Genomic DNA, 15,983 nt, shown 5'->3' with positions numbered 1-15,983 from the left:
TTATTAATAGTATTATTTATTATTAATAATATTATTTATTAATATTATTATTTATTAATATTATTAAAATAATATTAAAAATAAAAAATATTTTAAAAATTGTAAAAATTTTGTCATTACAATACATTTGGAACATGAGGAACCTGGAAAACTCAAAATATTTTTGCTTAAGTAAAGCACTAGAGATTCCTGTTAGTCACACCTAACTTTAGCATGTCTACAAAAATGCCCAAATTACTTCACAGATATTGACCCTATGGAAACAGTTGCACAGACATTATGTTTTATGATATGCCAATTTTCAAGCTGCTAAGAGGCTATGAAAGGTATAACTATACAATCCATGCTTCCTGAAAAGACAGAGACAGATGAGATGTTAATTCATATGACGTTCTGAGTGAGAAGTTGAATATATGATATGAAAATAAATTTGAGGAAATTTCAGTGTAAAAACAAAAAGTGTAGTAATGGCTGGAAATAAAGCAGGTATATGGGCTTAATGGAAATGCAGTGTTTTAGTGCATTAAAGTGAGATTTATTGCTATGCTTAACTTTCATAACATACTCTCAGTTTCATAATTGAGAACTCAAACAGTTTTACTATTGCAAAATGTTTTCTTTTAATTTGAAAAGCTTTCCAGTGCCTAAAATTAATTGAAAATTTACCTTGTAAATATCAAGAACATTATTCCTTTGGAAGTAAAGAACAAAAATAAAGCGTTATGAACAAGTCCTTTGCTTCATTGTTGATCTGGTAAGAGTTGAAAACAGACTAATAAAGCTTCAATATCAGTTTTGAGGTAAACATTATTATCTGCTTGATAAATATTTGCAAAAGGAATTAGCTAAGTCCTGTCTTGCAACCTAGATCACAATGCCAGGAAAAAAAAAAATCAGATTTCTTTCAGAAAGAAGTTTTCAGCATGAAATCTATTACCCAATCTATCACTGCCAGTCACAGTGGGAGAAGAACCTAAACTACTTCAGAGAAAGGAAGTCCTTTCAAAGCGATGCTGTAGGACAGGGATACATAAGAAGAGATTACATGGCAAACATTACAATGGAAAACTTTCCTTTTAGCAGAGACAGAAAATATTAAAATTATTTCGCAAAGCCTCTTTTGCATAATCTTAGTTATCCTAGTTTCTTAGTTATCATAGTGAAATAATGAAAAAGCCACAGGAAATTCAGCCAAGGAGATTCTAGTTTGTTTCCTGATAAGACAGAGATTGTATGTATTTCTTTCATAGGCAACTGAAACAATCTGATGCATCATTAAAAGGAATTGAAAATGGTGCAATCTTTACCTTGAAAGCCATTCTTAAACCTGGGTCCCTTTGGTAGGAGTTCTGGAGTATACTCACGATAGCCTCCTAAATAAAACTGACTGAAGACATTGAGTCCAACCAGCCTCCCAGGAGAAGTGACAGTTTTATTCTTCTGATCATCCACCTTTCAATGAAACATTAATACTTGTTACAACAAAGGGATTTGCCTTTATTTAGGAACTCCTAGTGAAGAAAATCCTCCCAGATTTATAGGGAAGCACAAACAAAAAAAAAATTTCCATGCAAAATGTGAAAAAACACAGAGAACACTTTCATCTAAAGGCTGTCCTTAAGGATATCCTACTTTTTTACCTTCAACCAGCCTTTCTGGAGATTTCTGCCAAGATGGATGACATGAATATTGAGTGTCAGATCAAGTGGTTTGCTAATGATTGTTGCTGTGCCAGAACCTAGATTGTAGCTATGTACCACTCTCCCATTACGGAGGCCTAACTCCAAGAAATCATCTCCATTCAGACCTGAAAAAACAAAAGAAGGATAACTACTTATTCCAGGATTTAGTGAACATCAGTGTGTAAAATATAAAATATACTCCAAATCCACTGAAGAATTAGCAAAATATTAGCCAGGAAGTTTATGAGTTAACTATATATTTCTAATATTCTCTGTTTAATTTGTGACACTATTTCCAGTATTCTTGTGTATTTAAAATAGAAACTGCAGAGATTTTAAACATTCATATGTTTCATATGATTTTTGAGTTAAGTGAGTGACAAAAACCTGCCAACCCTTCAACTCTGGTGGATTTAGCAGCAATTGCTGTTTTCATCTTCCTCCAAAATCTAAAAAAAAAAAAAAAAAACAAACAAAAAAGGTCAAAATTTCAAGTTGCAGATGAGAATGGGCCCTGACTTAATTCTGCTCCAGGATGACTTCAGCTTTCATTATAGGTACTTCAAGAGCCTCAAAACCAGAGGACACCTGCTGCTCTGAGGCAAGGGAGTAACAGGGACATGGACAGTTATAGGTACTTCAAGAGCCTCAAAACCAGAGGACACCTGCTGCCTGCTGCTCTGAGGCAAGGGAGTAAAAGGGACATGGACAACTCTGAAGGAGCTACAGGAACTTCTACCAAGCTCCTTCAGCTGCCCTTGACTCAATAGCACCTGGAGGCTTTATTGCGCCTGCCTCTGATTAAGGCATCTCTAGGATGTTCATTGATGGAATTTCCTCGGTCAGCCAAGTGCTTTAATTCTTTAAGCCTTCTTAACTTTCAGGTTAGAACTGATTGATTTTCCAGTTTGCAGTGAATAATTTAATTTCTTTACATTTAGGTCTGCATGCTATAAGTGCTGTTTGTGCTTTTAGTAACTACAGCGTAAAATGTCATTTGAAGGATTTTAAGTCTTACATAAAGCCCATGAGTAAGAGCTCAGTTCCTGGACCTATTCCTGGTCATTCAAATAAACACATTTTTACACTGTCATCTTTAAAGAGCATTCAGCCTCTCTTCTCATGCAGGCAAGGGAGGAACCAACATTGTTTAGAGAAAACCTGATCAACTTGTTTCTTTTTATCAACCCCAACCTTTCTTTGTTTATGGTAAAAGAACCAGGATACAAACAATGGTGAAAGAGAAGAATGTTCTCACTTGTGCCTTAGGATGACCTGAATTGAAATTCAAAGCCATCAATTTCTTTTATACAACTCTCTTGTGAATTCAAGCAATTCAGTGCTCAATTTCATGCCCATACATAGTATTTTTTTTTATATTTTCTTCTGTTTTCACAAGACTGTATTGTTTTGTATTTGTTTCAGGGAAGGTCTTTTCCTATTTGTTCCTCCAGTGCCACATGGTGGCCCTCATATAAAATGTGTGTTTTGATACCCCTGTCTCAAATGCATGGGAAATTGTCTTCATTTGCAGAAAATGAAATAGGTTTTTCCCCAGGAAACAAGGCTACTTATATTGTCCTCCTACTGAAGCTGCTTCACCATCAAAACTGACATATACCCCTTATCTCATATCCTGTAAATGAATCTGGGGAGTACTGTGCTTTTTCTATACAGAAGTTTGTTTTTTTCTACAGAGTTACTATTCTGATGCAATGGGAATCTACAGAAAAAAAGGAAAAGTAAATCCTTATTCCAAACACTATAAATCCACTGCCTCTGTAGAAGGTGTGCAGCTACATTCAGTTGTAGAGAACACAAACACTATTCATTTTTTATTACAGTGATTTGTTCATGATTTATTCATAACTGAATGAAATCTCATTGCTTTCAGTTACACTGGCACTTTACCAGTGAAGAACTTCCAAACTGAAAATAACAATTCTTTTTTAAAAACCTTTACTAAAGTTTCTATTTTCAGCAGTGTCTACAATGTACTTACGTCATTTGACTGGAAAAATGAGGGGAAGTACATTAAAGACAAACTGTTATTTAAAAGGCTTTCTGATTTTTTAAAAATGCTTTTTCAGAATTAAAGTATATAAAAGACATGCAACAGTGCCAGTACCATACAAAACTGACTTGATAGTGAAGATAATCATAAAATCATAGACTGTTGAGAGGTTGGAAGGGACCCTAAAGATTATCTAGTCCCAACACCCACTGCCATGGGTTGGGATACCATTGACTAGATCGAGTGGCTCAAGGTCTTATCCCTGGCCTCGAACTCTGTCAGGGTTGGGGTAGAATAAAATAATGTTAATAGTTGGCATAAATGAGACAGCTTTTAACTTTAGCTATGTATTGGGACAGAATTTTATAGTAGCTCACAAGAGGTTAGCTATGAAATTGATGCCTGTGGTTTGGGCAGAGACAACATTGGAGGGGAATCAGGTAGAGTGCCACAAGAGAATGTTAACTACAAGAAATGGGATGAAATGGAGAAAGGGGAAAATTCAAATTAAATATTTAAAAGTGCTTCCTTATGGAAGATCACTGTCTGTGAAAACCCTCATGCTTCTCCTGTTGAGAGTGCTATTGCCCAACACTCAGTAAATGGTTAAAACAAGAGCATCTTCTTTTTTAAATAAGTAACATTTACTTGGTAAGAAACTGCTTTTGTTGTTAAAATATGGTGTGCTCAGTCTCCCCAACCACTTCAACTAAGGAGAAAATCACAAATTATCAACAGCATTTTAACAACACCTCATTGTTCTGTGTTTTTTGAGCCTTGAACCTTGGCAGGTGTGCTGCTGCCCACCCGTTGTTCGACGCGGGGGTGCAGAAATGCCTGACTGCTGTACCACAGTGCTCTCACACACACACAAATGATATGAAAAGTAATAAAAAGCCAGGTTTCTGCCTGGCAACTGCATAATAAGCCCATAATGCTAGTATTCTCATTAATAAAAATGACACCATTAAGACTTTTTTTAAAGCTCAGTTCAGCCAAATATGATGCCAAGCCCTACATTCCACAATGACTTCTGACAGTGCAGGGTACACCCTGCAGGCAGGCCTTTTTGAGACAAATGTTAGTGCAATGTATCATTTATACTTAAACAATTTTTTTTTTTGTGTTCACCTTTGGTTATTTTAGCTGAAAAACAATCAGATTATTTCATACCATTGGTGTTCTACCTTTCATATTTGCATTTTCTCCATCCTGAATAAAGACAATGAATTAATTGGCATGATTTTTGTTTGGTTATATTGCCTACAATTGGAAATGTTTCAAACAGGTTTTTGAAATTCAGTTCCCAAGGCTTCAGAAACATGTTTGAATGTGGTGGCTCATTCTTGTCATTGAAAAGAATGTTCTAATGATTTCTTTGTGTTCATATTACAACAGAGTTTCTTATAAGAAATTTAATGATGCAGACATTGGCTTTTGAATGCTGTTTTCTGAATGATTAGATGGAAAGGTTTTAGATAATTTCAACTCTGTGCACCATTTCTGCTCAGCTACCAAAAAAAGAAAGACAATATTTCATCCATCCAGAAAAATTAAGAATAGCAAGTGAAAGGAAAAGCTGCCTTTGAGTGAATGGTGACTGTCACAGAAATAAAATGTGGCATGATGAGAGTTCTACCTGGATGCAGTAAAAATAATGTGAATGTAGTTCAGATAGCAGGATCCACCAGGTTTGACCACGTCTCCTGCTGAAGTCTGGGAAAAAACTTATCAAATTCTGATTTCCACACAGACAGAAGCAGTGCTAAGTTTTGAGTTTAAATCCATTCAGAGTGGTTAATACTGATCTGTGTTAGGCTAATTTGGGTAATCAACCCGATAAATTAAGTACCAGGGTCTCATGGCACACTAAAGTGCTGCTGAGCAGCACTAGCTAAATTTGACAGGATGTTTGCAAATGAAAAGTAGCAGACTTAATTATCTCACAGATAAACTGCTGAGCTGTTCTACACTAACAAGTTCTCTTTTGCATTGCAATGCACTAACAGTCTGACTCCTGCAAGTCTGCCACAGGGAGAAAGGGAAAGAAGCCTCAGAGGGTATAGGAGTTTAAGTAAAGAAATGTAATAGAAAGAATGACTTAAGAAAATATCAAATGTATTAACATGGCAAATGAGGTTTCCCCTGTATCCTATTGATGTGATATACTGCAATTGTTTTCTTGGATATATATGTAACTGCATAATGCCTCCCCAAAATTGATTTTTAATAATGCATTTTGGGAGCTCAGTATCTTAAAACACCAAATAATAATTTCTCCCCTACTTCATCCTTCTGAAGCATTACTTTTCTGTTCAGCATAAGTGTAGGGTTCCTGTAGGTCTTGGGTCATATCTGCAAAACTCATGTGATGTTTCAGATATGGTAAAAGATTAGAGACTTTACTATCACACCTAAATCACCCTCCTACTGTGACAGGTTTAGACATAAGACACATCATCCAACCTCCATTCTCGGTTTCAACAATTCCATAGGATAGTTCCAAACTCAAAAGTTAGTCATGCTCCAATTACAGAGTTGATTAAGATAAAAATAAGTTTTACTTCTTATGAAGTATCTATGACCTATTACTGCTTTATGTCTGCATCAAATTATATAACATTTTCATCATCTTTCATTAGTATTATGGCCTCTGTTTGGAGTAAGGCTGAGACAGAACACAAGTAGTGTTACCCATGCCATGCTGATGCCATGCAGCCTGCCACAGAGGGGTGATGTGGAGAGATACCTTAAGTATTGTTAAAATCTTGATACAAATACTCTAGGTAGATTTACATAACTTGCTTCTCAGCTGTATTAATCAAACCAAATTGAACGATTTGCTACACAGACTTTAGCTCAACTTACTTGTAGCTAGCTTGGGTTACCTTGCATTGAGAGATCTCAGGGTTGAGGATCTCCTATTTTATGTGAATAACACAGAGTTCAATGATCAATAATGAAATTTGTGTTAACAACTGAAAAAAAGGGAACCTTGGCCTTCTGGTTTCCATTTATTTTGTTCAGAAATACACTACCTCAGATTAATTGATGACTTCAATTACTGGAAGCAATTATGTTTCTCCTTAATAAAAAGAAACATTTATACAACCTGTTATAGGTTACTCTGTCTTTACAAAACAATACAGTTTTGAAGATATTATTTTCCCACTAATAATATTATATCTTAAATAGAATGAAGAAAAACCTGTGCATACTTTTATCCTACTTTTTCAACAAGAATTTGAAAGCTTGTGATAAGTGATACAAATAAAACCTACCTTGGCCCTTCTGTCCAGTGAAAAAAATCAGGTTATCTTGTAAAGCTGAGTGGTGGTTTGCCAAATGAAATTTCAAGCGAAATTCATAGTAGAAGGTGATATTTGGGATTGTAGAATAAGCTAGGAATGAGGTATAGCCAAAGACATCTGTGCCACTGAAACTTGGTTGAGTAATATTAATAGCTGGATTAAAAAAGAATAAATTCAGTGTTAGGGCAAAATGTTCAACATAGACTTATTTTAAAAATGAATTATTGACAACTACTGCCATCTTCTGGATTCTATGTAACATTGCTACAAATAACAGTACAATAATATTTAATCAAAACTCAGACAGACATAAGAAAATACAGAAAGAAATGTTCTTGTTAAAAGAAATGCCATCTCTGACAGGTATTTGAGTGAAAGTGAGTACAAGAATGTGCTGATGAGGTTATGGAATAATAATTCTTCACAGGTAGAGGAAATAAGAAACAGCAGCATCATAAAAGTATGAATTTGCAACACAGTGAACAGGACCTACATGAATTACAAATAAAATCAAGTCTGTACCTGTCTGTACAGAAAACAGAGCGCAGGTGCTGAGTACACAGATGGCTCCTAGGGCTGGCACCCAGTAGCCAGACTGCTGTGGTCAGTTCCTGGAGCTGATGCTCAGAGATCACATAATGCTTGTATTGGCAACATGGTTCAGTAAAAACAGGAGAAAGAGGAATGACAGCTTAATCCTGAAAGATTTGGTCTGGGACTAGATTTAAAAGATTCAAGCAGTTACCTCCAATGAGCCTGCACACCAAACGTGACTGCACACAGCTCAATTAATGAAGGCAGAGTGAGGGACTGGGGAAGGAAGGAATACAAACCTGCACCATGCACAAACCAGATGAGGAAACACTAGTAAAGGATTATAATACTCTCCAGGTGAATCTATATTAGCCTAAGTACATCTAATCACCTAAATGCTTACAGGGTGGGAGAAACAATAACATGTAATTGTGGAAATGTCATCACCACCTCTAGAGTGTGGAATCTGTTTCTAAATTTGCAGCCTGGGAAAGCTGCCATATTGGCACTGATATGGCAGGCATTGGTACCTGCATCTGAGAAAAGGTGCAGACACAGGCATGGCAAACCTTTTCTAGCACAGACTTGGAATTTGCAGAAGCACAGTGTGAACTGACCCATTTATTGAGCACTACTCCACACATGTGGCACATTATGGCTTGCTCTTGATCTTAAGTAGGAGCCAGAAAATATGAAACAGTGGTTTTGTCCTAATTAGCAGGACACTGGAAATGAGTCTGACTGAACACAACCTCAAGCCTGAGACCTCTGTGAGGCATGGACTAAACTGGAGGCACAACACAACTTCCCCATATTTAAATCTCATGTTAGTTTAAATCCACCCATATTCCCTTAGATTACTTGAACATGACTGAAGGAGTCTTAAATTATGTATTTTTGCTAATTCAGGAAAATATGACACACAGACTGCTCCCTTGCTGTAAAGTATTCTTTTTTCCTTCCTTTTTTCCCTCTTTTTTTTTGTGTCTTTATGTTTATTTAATAAACCACAAAATATTTAAGAGATGAAAAGATTTTAAAATGAGTCCTTTGTGTTTATTGGTTTTTCCTTCTTCAATTTATAATAGCAAAAGCAAATTCTCTCATGTACCTTCACAGAGCCAGGTAATTTGGTTTGCTGGCAGAAATCACTGAAGAGTCTATTCCTGACAAGTTATTCCCAACAGGGGATAATTCTTTAAGCCCAGGATGAGATATGCCATTGTCTCAGCTGTTTCCTTGGAGCATTCTTAGTGGGGAGTTATTTTCTTGCCTTTCTACTTGGTCCTTCCAGTATTCCATATAAAGCTGGATTAAAGATTGACAAAGGGCCCCCAATGCAAGAAAGCCACAGACTTATTGGAACAAGTCCAGAGGAGGCCACTAAGTCGATGACAGGGCTGCAACACCTTTCATATGAAGACATGGAAGAGTCTGAGAGAGCTGGGGCTGTTCAGCCTGGAGAAGAGACAGCTCTGGGGAGACCTTGTAGCAGCCTCCCACTTCCTGAAGAGGGCTTACAAGAAAGCTGGAGAAGGATTGCATGAGCACCATATGGAGCTATACCTCCATCAGGCATGTAGTCCTGAAGGGGAATAATACTTTTTAAGGCAGTAGGAGTCCCGTGGGCACTTTTAATGGAAACTGTGACACACTGTTTTGGTTTATGTATTCACAGTTTTCTCCACTGTGCTGAAGAAGTTTCTCACACCTGGTAGAAGTCAGATGCAGTATCCAATTAACCACCCTATCCTTAGCAGTAGGCACATGTTTGCAAATGTTAGTCTTCCCTGTGCTGGTCTCTGGAGAGTAAAATGTATTTAGAAATGTTAATTAGTAATGAGTCAAAAGCTTATCTTTCTGGCTAACTCAATCTAACTAGCTTGACAGCTATTCCATATTTTATCTGTCTCTGAACTGCCTCTTATAGATTTTGTACCACATTTTTAATCATGTTTCTTCTCTACACCAAATATTGTTTGTCAAGAGATATTTATCCAATCGTATAAAAAAGTGAAAGTTCATCAGTAAATGTGCATCAGTGTTTGAGATAAGTTTCATGCAAGGACCTTCATTAATTTGACTTTAATGCAGAGTAGTTTACCATACTTGTACATATTTTTAACTTAAAAATGGAAAGAAAAAGTAATAACTCTGCATGAAAAACACAGTGATTGGCAAAATCATGTGAAAAAAACCAGCTCCACCTTTCTTTTTATTCTCTACCTTTTCATTATAAAGCTATGGAGCCAAGACTGCAGAAAATTGCCTAATCTTTTCCTTGGAACACACTCCTTCTAAACAGTATTTGTAAAATGTTTGAGTCTAGTTGAATTAGCAGAGGGCACAGCTATCTTCATTGGGTTATTTTTCTTTTCCAGTCTGGACATCATCCAAACTGATTTCTACTCTTGCTCTTGCAGTGCACAGTCTGAAGTGGTAAAGAACAGAGATGTGTCCCAATGACTTTGATTATGAGCCTTGCTCGCACACTCCAAATAAACACTGGGACTAAAATACACATTGCTCTGATGGAGTACTGAAGTTTTTTATCAACTTTTTGTCCTTGATCTTGTCCTGTCTCTCTCTGTCAGTTCTATGTCATTCATCATTCTGCTTTTCTGCATTCCCAGTATTGAACAAGTAACAATGCATGATATGTCCCATTGACTCACAAACAAATAATGACAAATTATCCCATTATATGAGTGTATCAATATGGTTGACTACTTACTTCCCTGATATTGTATATCTCATCAGAACTGAGCACAAAAAATGGGAGTTAGAAAAAATCAACTATACTTTGAAAAAAAAATCTTAACAAAATGAAGAGAATAAAGTGACAGAGAAAAAAGAGAATAAAGGTTTCGTTATCTTTGAATTTTCTGTTACAAGTTAAAATTAATGTTCCTTCAGCATTGACTAGCAATACGTCTCAGACCACAGCTTTAAAATACATTGCAAAAACCAAGACATATTAAGGGGGTAGAACGAGATAAAGACTTCAGGCTACAGAACTGCCATCAGATTATACATTTTTTTTATATTACCACTGACTAACTGTTACCAGCTCAGTATCTGGCTCCAAGATCAGCAGCCATATACAGTGTGGGATGAATAGTATCGAGTTCTCCTAAAGATCTGCTCATATTTCATAGAATCACAGAATTACAGAATTATCAAGGTTTGAAGAGGCCTTCACAATCATCCAGTCAAGCCAAAAACTTGGCACCACCATAATCACCATATCCCCAATATCACATCCAGATGCCTTTCAAATGCTTCCAGAGATGATGGCTCCACCACACTCCTGGTCAGCATATTCCAATGCCTAACAACTCTTTCAATTATCTCTTTTTGGTAATATCTAATCTGAATCTCCCATACTGCAATTTATGGCCATTTCCTCTTGTCCTGCCCCTTGAAACACGGCAGAAGAGACTGACCCCCCACCTCCCTACAGCCTCCTTTCAGGTGGCTGCAGAGAGCAAGGAGGTTCCCCCTGAGTCTTCTCCAGAGTAAACACCCACAGTTCCCCAAGCTGCTCCTCATAGGACCTGTTTCCCAGACCCTTCAGCAGCTTCACTGTCCTCCTTTGCACACTCCCCAGACCCTCAATATCTTCTTTGGTGAGAGGCCCAGAACTGAACAAAGTGTTTGAGGTGTGGCCTCAGCAGTGCTGAGTACAGGGGGACAATCACAGCCCTGGTCCTGCTGGCCACTCTATTTCTGATACAGGCCAGGATGCCACTGCCCTTCTTGGCCACCCGGGCACACGTGGCTCATGTTCAGCTGCTGCTGACCAGCAGCCTCAAATTCCTTTCATCAGAGCAACCCTCAAGCCAGTGTTTCCTAAGTGATACACAGGGCTGCTGCAAAGGCAAATTATTTGCAAAGACAATATTGAAAAAAGAATGGAAATTACTACCAAGTGTTGTACTTTACAGTCTTCGAAGCTGTGGTGGGTTGACCCTGATTGGACACCAGGTGCCCACCAAAGCAGCTAAATCACTCCCCTCCTCAGATGGACAGAGAAAATAGAATGAGATTACGTAGCTTGCGATAAGGACAGGGAAAGATCACTCACCAGTGTGGCCACCATTAGAACTTGTCAGCCAGAATACTTCTTTAAATTTAAGCTTCTGCTGAATTCTGAGGTGAAAGTAGGGCTTGTCTGCTGTCATCCCATGACAACCTCTTGCTGTCATGGAAAAAACAGGCTTGACTTGGGGAAAAATTGTCAGTCAAATGAGTGTAGGGTACTGAGAAATAAAACCAGTTCTTAAAATATTTGCCCTCTTCCTTCCTTTCTTCCTGGGCTCAACTTGAATTCTGAATTCTCTTCCTACTCCCCCACAACTGGCAAAGGGTGATGGGCCACATGGGCTGTGGATGAGGTCTCTGCCACTCCCTCCTCCTTAGTGAAAGAACTATTCATACTCTTCCCACATTCCAGTGTGGGGTCCTCCCACGGGAGACAGTCATCCATGAACTTCTCCAACATGAGTCCTTTCTATGGGCTACAGTTCTTCACAGTATGGATTTTCCACAGGGTCCTGCCATTAAACTGCTCCAGTGTGGGCTCTTCTCTTCACGGGTCCACAGGTCCAGCCAGATCTTGCTGTAGTGCAGGCTTCCCATGGGGTCACAGCCTGGGATCCTCCATGGCCTGCAGGTGGATATCTTCTCCAGTGTGGGCTCTGTGGGTTGGAGGGGGACAGCTGCCTCACCATGGTCTTAACCATGGGCTGCAGGGGAACCTTGCCACTCAAACCCACTTTTCTCACTGGAAACTCTGGGAAGTCCAAGGAGGAAAAGATAGGGGCTGCTAGAGCTGCAGGGTGGTGCAGTGCCAGCTGAGGGTTCAAGGTGGTAGTAAAATACTCCTGATGTCTGGAAGACTGTTGCATCAAGACTTAGTGATCCACTTAATGGGTCATTCAGGTGTATGACTTTCCCTCCCCACCTCTAGGACTTATGGATTCCTTTTATCTGTCTTGTGACATCAGTAATCATGGAGTCATCAGTTTTAATTTGGGAACTGAAATTTGAAATAATAAAAGTGACTTCACTGCTCAGAGATGAAACTATGATTCTGAAAAACTGCTAGTACAGCAGTGACATTAATAGTGTGCGAGTGTGTCTATATGTGTTTTTTACAATTTTTATGACATTTGTCACATTGGAGGTGTGAGGGAAATTAAGGCCCAGAGAAAACAAAATAACCCAGAAAATAAATCCTCTTAAACAGTAAGAAGACCAACCCTGCAGATTTTTTTACTGAGGAAATTCCCTTTGGGCATCTGCTGCCACCAAACTGCACAGCTCAGTCTGCAGACCCTAACAGCTCTGAAGGTGACATTGAGTGACAAACATAGCTGCACAGAAACAATTCACTTGCAGGCTGATTTTCACTCTACAGAACTTGAAGCAAGTGACTATTCCCACTTTAACACTTTGAAATTAATTTTATACACGGGGGAATACATCCCACAAAAAACCTGTTGGAATTCTTGGGGCTGTGAAACATTACCATAAGTGTTGCTCAGAAATGTTTCGAGGAAGAACCTTACAGATTGCTGTGAATGACCATTTCCAGGGTGTGTTTGCTAAATACAGTGTCACAGTTAGGACTCTGCTTCATGTTGTCACATATGTGAACATATGTGAAACTAAACCACTAAAGTTTGGTCTAAAAACTGCAAATGACACAATTATCCATTTTAGCAACACACGTGTCTTTGAAATCCTTCTCCCTTTAAATCTGCATTTGTACCTACAAAGTGCTTGCTCTTGTTTCTCAGCTCAACAAAAGGCCTCATGTTATGACCAATATGTTCCCAAAAGAGCCCCATTTCTTGTGCAACATATTATTACAAACAACACCAGGTGTACATTTCCAGTCCTGGTGAATGAACCGTTTCTGCTTCACTTGCATTTAGGAGGCCATTACCATCCTGCAGTACAATGATACACTGATATTTACTATTTAGGCATTCTGCATCTTATATATCAAAATTTCTTACACTCAGATATTTCAAGCATAGTGATCTTACATTTTACATACTGTATCAATCTCCTGTACAAACCAGGAAATGCCTCTATTCTGTGCTTAGATAGAACTGTAAACAAAAATACAAAAAAAAAGAAAAATTAAATAAAGGCTGATTACAGAGATGGTAAAAATTTAAGAACTCTAGTCAACTCTGTGATACTAAACACTGGTGGAGATATATAGTGTGCAAAAAACAAAATGCAAGCAACTTTTGCTAATTTAAATGTGAAAGAAAATTTATCAGAATAAGGGCTTGAATGATGGCTGCTTTCACAAAAATCTACTGAAAAACCAGAGCTCAATAACTGGACTCAGTTTAAATTACATAGATCCCTTTATCTGTGTTTAAAGAAGCAAAGTCGTTTGGGGGAGTTAGTCAATCTGCCCATGTAGACATCGGCTCTTTAGTCTCATAGTCTCTTTTCCAATGTGTTCTCTCCTTCTTTCCCTTCTCCTTCCAGCCGAGATGGAAGTCACAGAGGCATTTAACTTTGCAAATCAAGTCAGGTCCCATCCCTATCCCAGGAGCCACCAGCCCATCACAGGTCCATCTCCGTAATCCCAGAGGAGCACAGAGCACAACAGGACCCAAAATAAGGATTCAGAGGAAGGAACACCTTGTCCAGATCCCTCCCAGGGCTGTCAGGATACCTTCAGCCCTAGTGTCAAGGTGTGACACACCCCATGATGAGTCAACAGTGGATCACCTTTTGGACAGAGGGGTGTAACTACCATTGGGTATGGGACACATCATGAGACGTAGGTGAAGAACATTTTGGAATAGCACAGGACTTCTGGGGGTCTAAAAGAGAAAATTAGGTGATTCGGGGAGGAACAAGTGAGGAAAATAGAGGGATACAGAGACAATAAGGGCCAGGCACCTATAAATAGATCAGAATGCTTGTCTGGCCATGTCCTCCACCTGATCAATGTGGCCTGTACTCTCTTCTGTTTTGTATTATCATTCCCCCTCCCCTCGGCCCATTGTGCTGTAACTGTGTAGGTTCAGGAGACATTTCAATGTATAATGGTCAACTTGCAGTCAAAATAACATGGTCGTCTAAGGATACAAACAAGAAAAATGTGTAGTGAGAGATAATGCATCTTGTTATGTATATTTGGAAAAATGGATATGTTTTTGGAGACTTTTATTGATGTCTGAAACAAGCATAACAAAAATAAACTCAGAGCCATTGTCATCAGCCTGCTTAGACTGCAGTATGCTCCATCTGATTCAGAAATGTAAGAAAAGTCCTTGTTAGTCCCAGACCTTGTCTGTTTTTCCATATTTATATAGGTTTGTCTAACAGAAGTTACTATCTGTCCTTACATTTTTGTCTCATTTGTCATATTTACAATCATCCTGTAATTTTCTTCACTTTTTGAGTGTTATGCATTTCACACAAAATGATGTTCTTTTAGCTTGTCGCAATTTGTTTTTTCTTAGTTTTATTTCTCTTTCTGTTTTTTTTTTTTTTTCCATTTATTAGTGACAATAGTTTTATTTAACCTAGTAATTCTGTGAATTATAACTTTTCCTTACATATATTGCTGTTGTTCTTAGCATGACTTCCAACCCTTAACAGAGGGCAATTAGAGCTCTGATATGGGAAAACCTGTATCTGTGGGCTCATTTATGGCTCTGTCCACATCTTTATTTATCCTTACTGTGTCTTTTGCAAAAAATCTCTGTTGGTAGGAGCAGCCAAGCTGGCATGAAATTGCAATTCTATTTGGTACATTACTTATGTTCATTTTATCAAATAATCACTGTGACATCTCACTTGTTCTGTGCTGATGAAGACCCACTATTATTTGATAAACATTTTGATAAACCGCTTTTCTTCAGTGTTTCAGACGCAAAGTAGCAAGCATTATGTTGTAATCTGAATAGTAGAGACAAGAATATTGTGTATCTTAACAAAACAAAAGATGATTCATTTAAAATCTGTGCTTCTATGCCTTAATTTTTTATGGATCATTTCTTTCTATTAAATTTATTATCTGGGACACACATTTTGTCATAGTAAACAATTAAGTTTGCCTTCCGCTTCTAAAATAATTTAAATTGTTCTATCATTTTAATTAGGCAATCTATCATTATCTTCAAATATCTCCCAGAAGTATGGCTTTGATGTTGCTATCCATAAGGATACATCCATCCTCCACTGCATTGTGGCTCTCTTTCTCCCTTCTTAGCTTTAGAAATGTGATAAAGGGCCTCTTGAAACTCATTTCAAGACTTCTGTCTGTGCTCAGGTATTTGTACTCCTACATCATTAAGATACAGTTCAACAAAATATTTTTTCATATTCCAGTAATAGTTTCTTATGTTGTCAGCTGATCACCTTAGATTTATGTTCTGCAAAGCTGAGTGTTCTTTCCCA

General features: G+C 37.9%; 1 protein-coding gene across 1 annotated transcript in view; it reads right to left on the bottom strand.

The window, feature by feature from the left end:
- The window catches only part of EYS (eyes shut homolog), a 614,241-nt gene that overhangs the window by 34,388 nt on the left and 563,870 nt on the right, over nucleotides 1-15,983 (bottom strand). Inside the window, exons 33-35 of the mRNA XM_041410576.1 lie at nucleotides 6,978-7,160; nucleotides 1,641-1,807; nucleotides 1,308-1,452 (exon numbers count right to left, since the gene is read on the bottom strand). Coding sequence (XP_041266510.1) covers nucleotides 1,308-1,452; nucleotides 1,641-1,807; nucleotides 6,978-7,160 — 495 coding nt within the window. The remainder of the gene's footprint in view (nucleotides 1-1,307; nucleotides 1,453-1,640; nucleotides 1,808-6,977; nucleotides 7,161-15,983) is intronic.

The sequence above is a fragment of the Onychostruthus taczanowskii genome, unplaced genomic scaffold, assembly GCF_017590055.1.
Source record: "Onychostruthus taczanowskii isolate IOZ18803 unplaced genomic scaffold, ASM1759005v1 scaffold33, whole genome shotgun sequence".
NCBI lineage: Eukaryota > Metazoa > Chordata > Aves > Passeriformes > Passeridae > Onychostruthus > Onychostruthus taczanowskii.
This window is presented reverse-complemented; position numbering and strand designations above follow the sequence as displayed.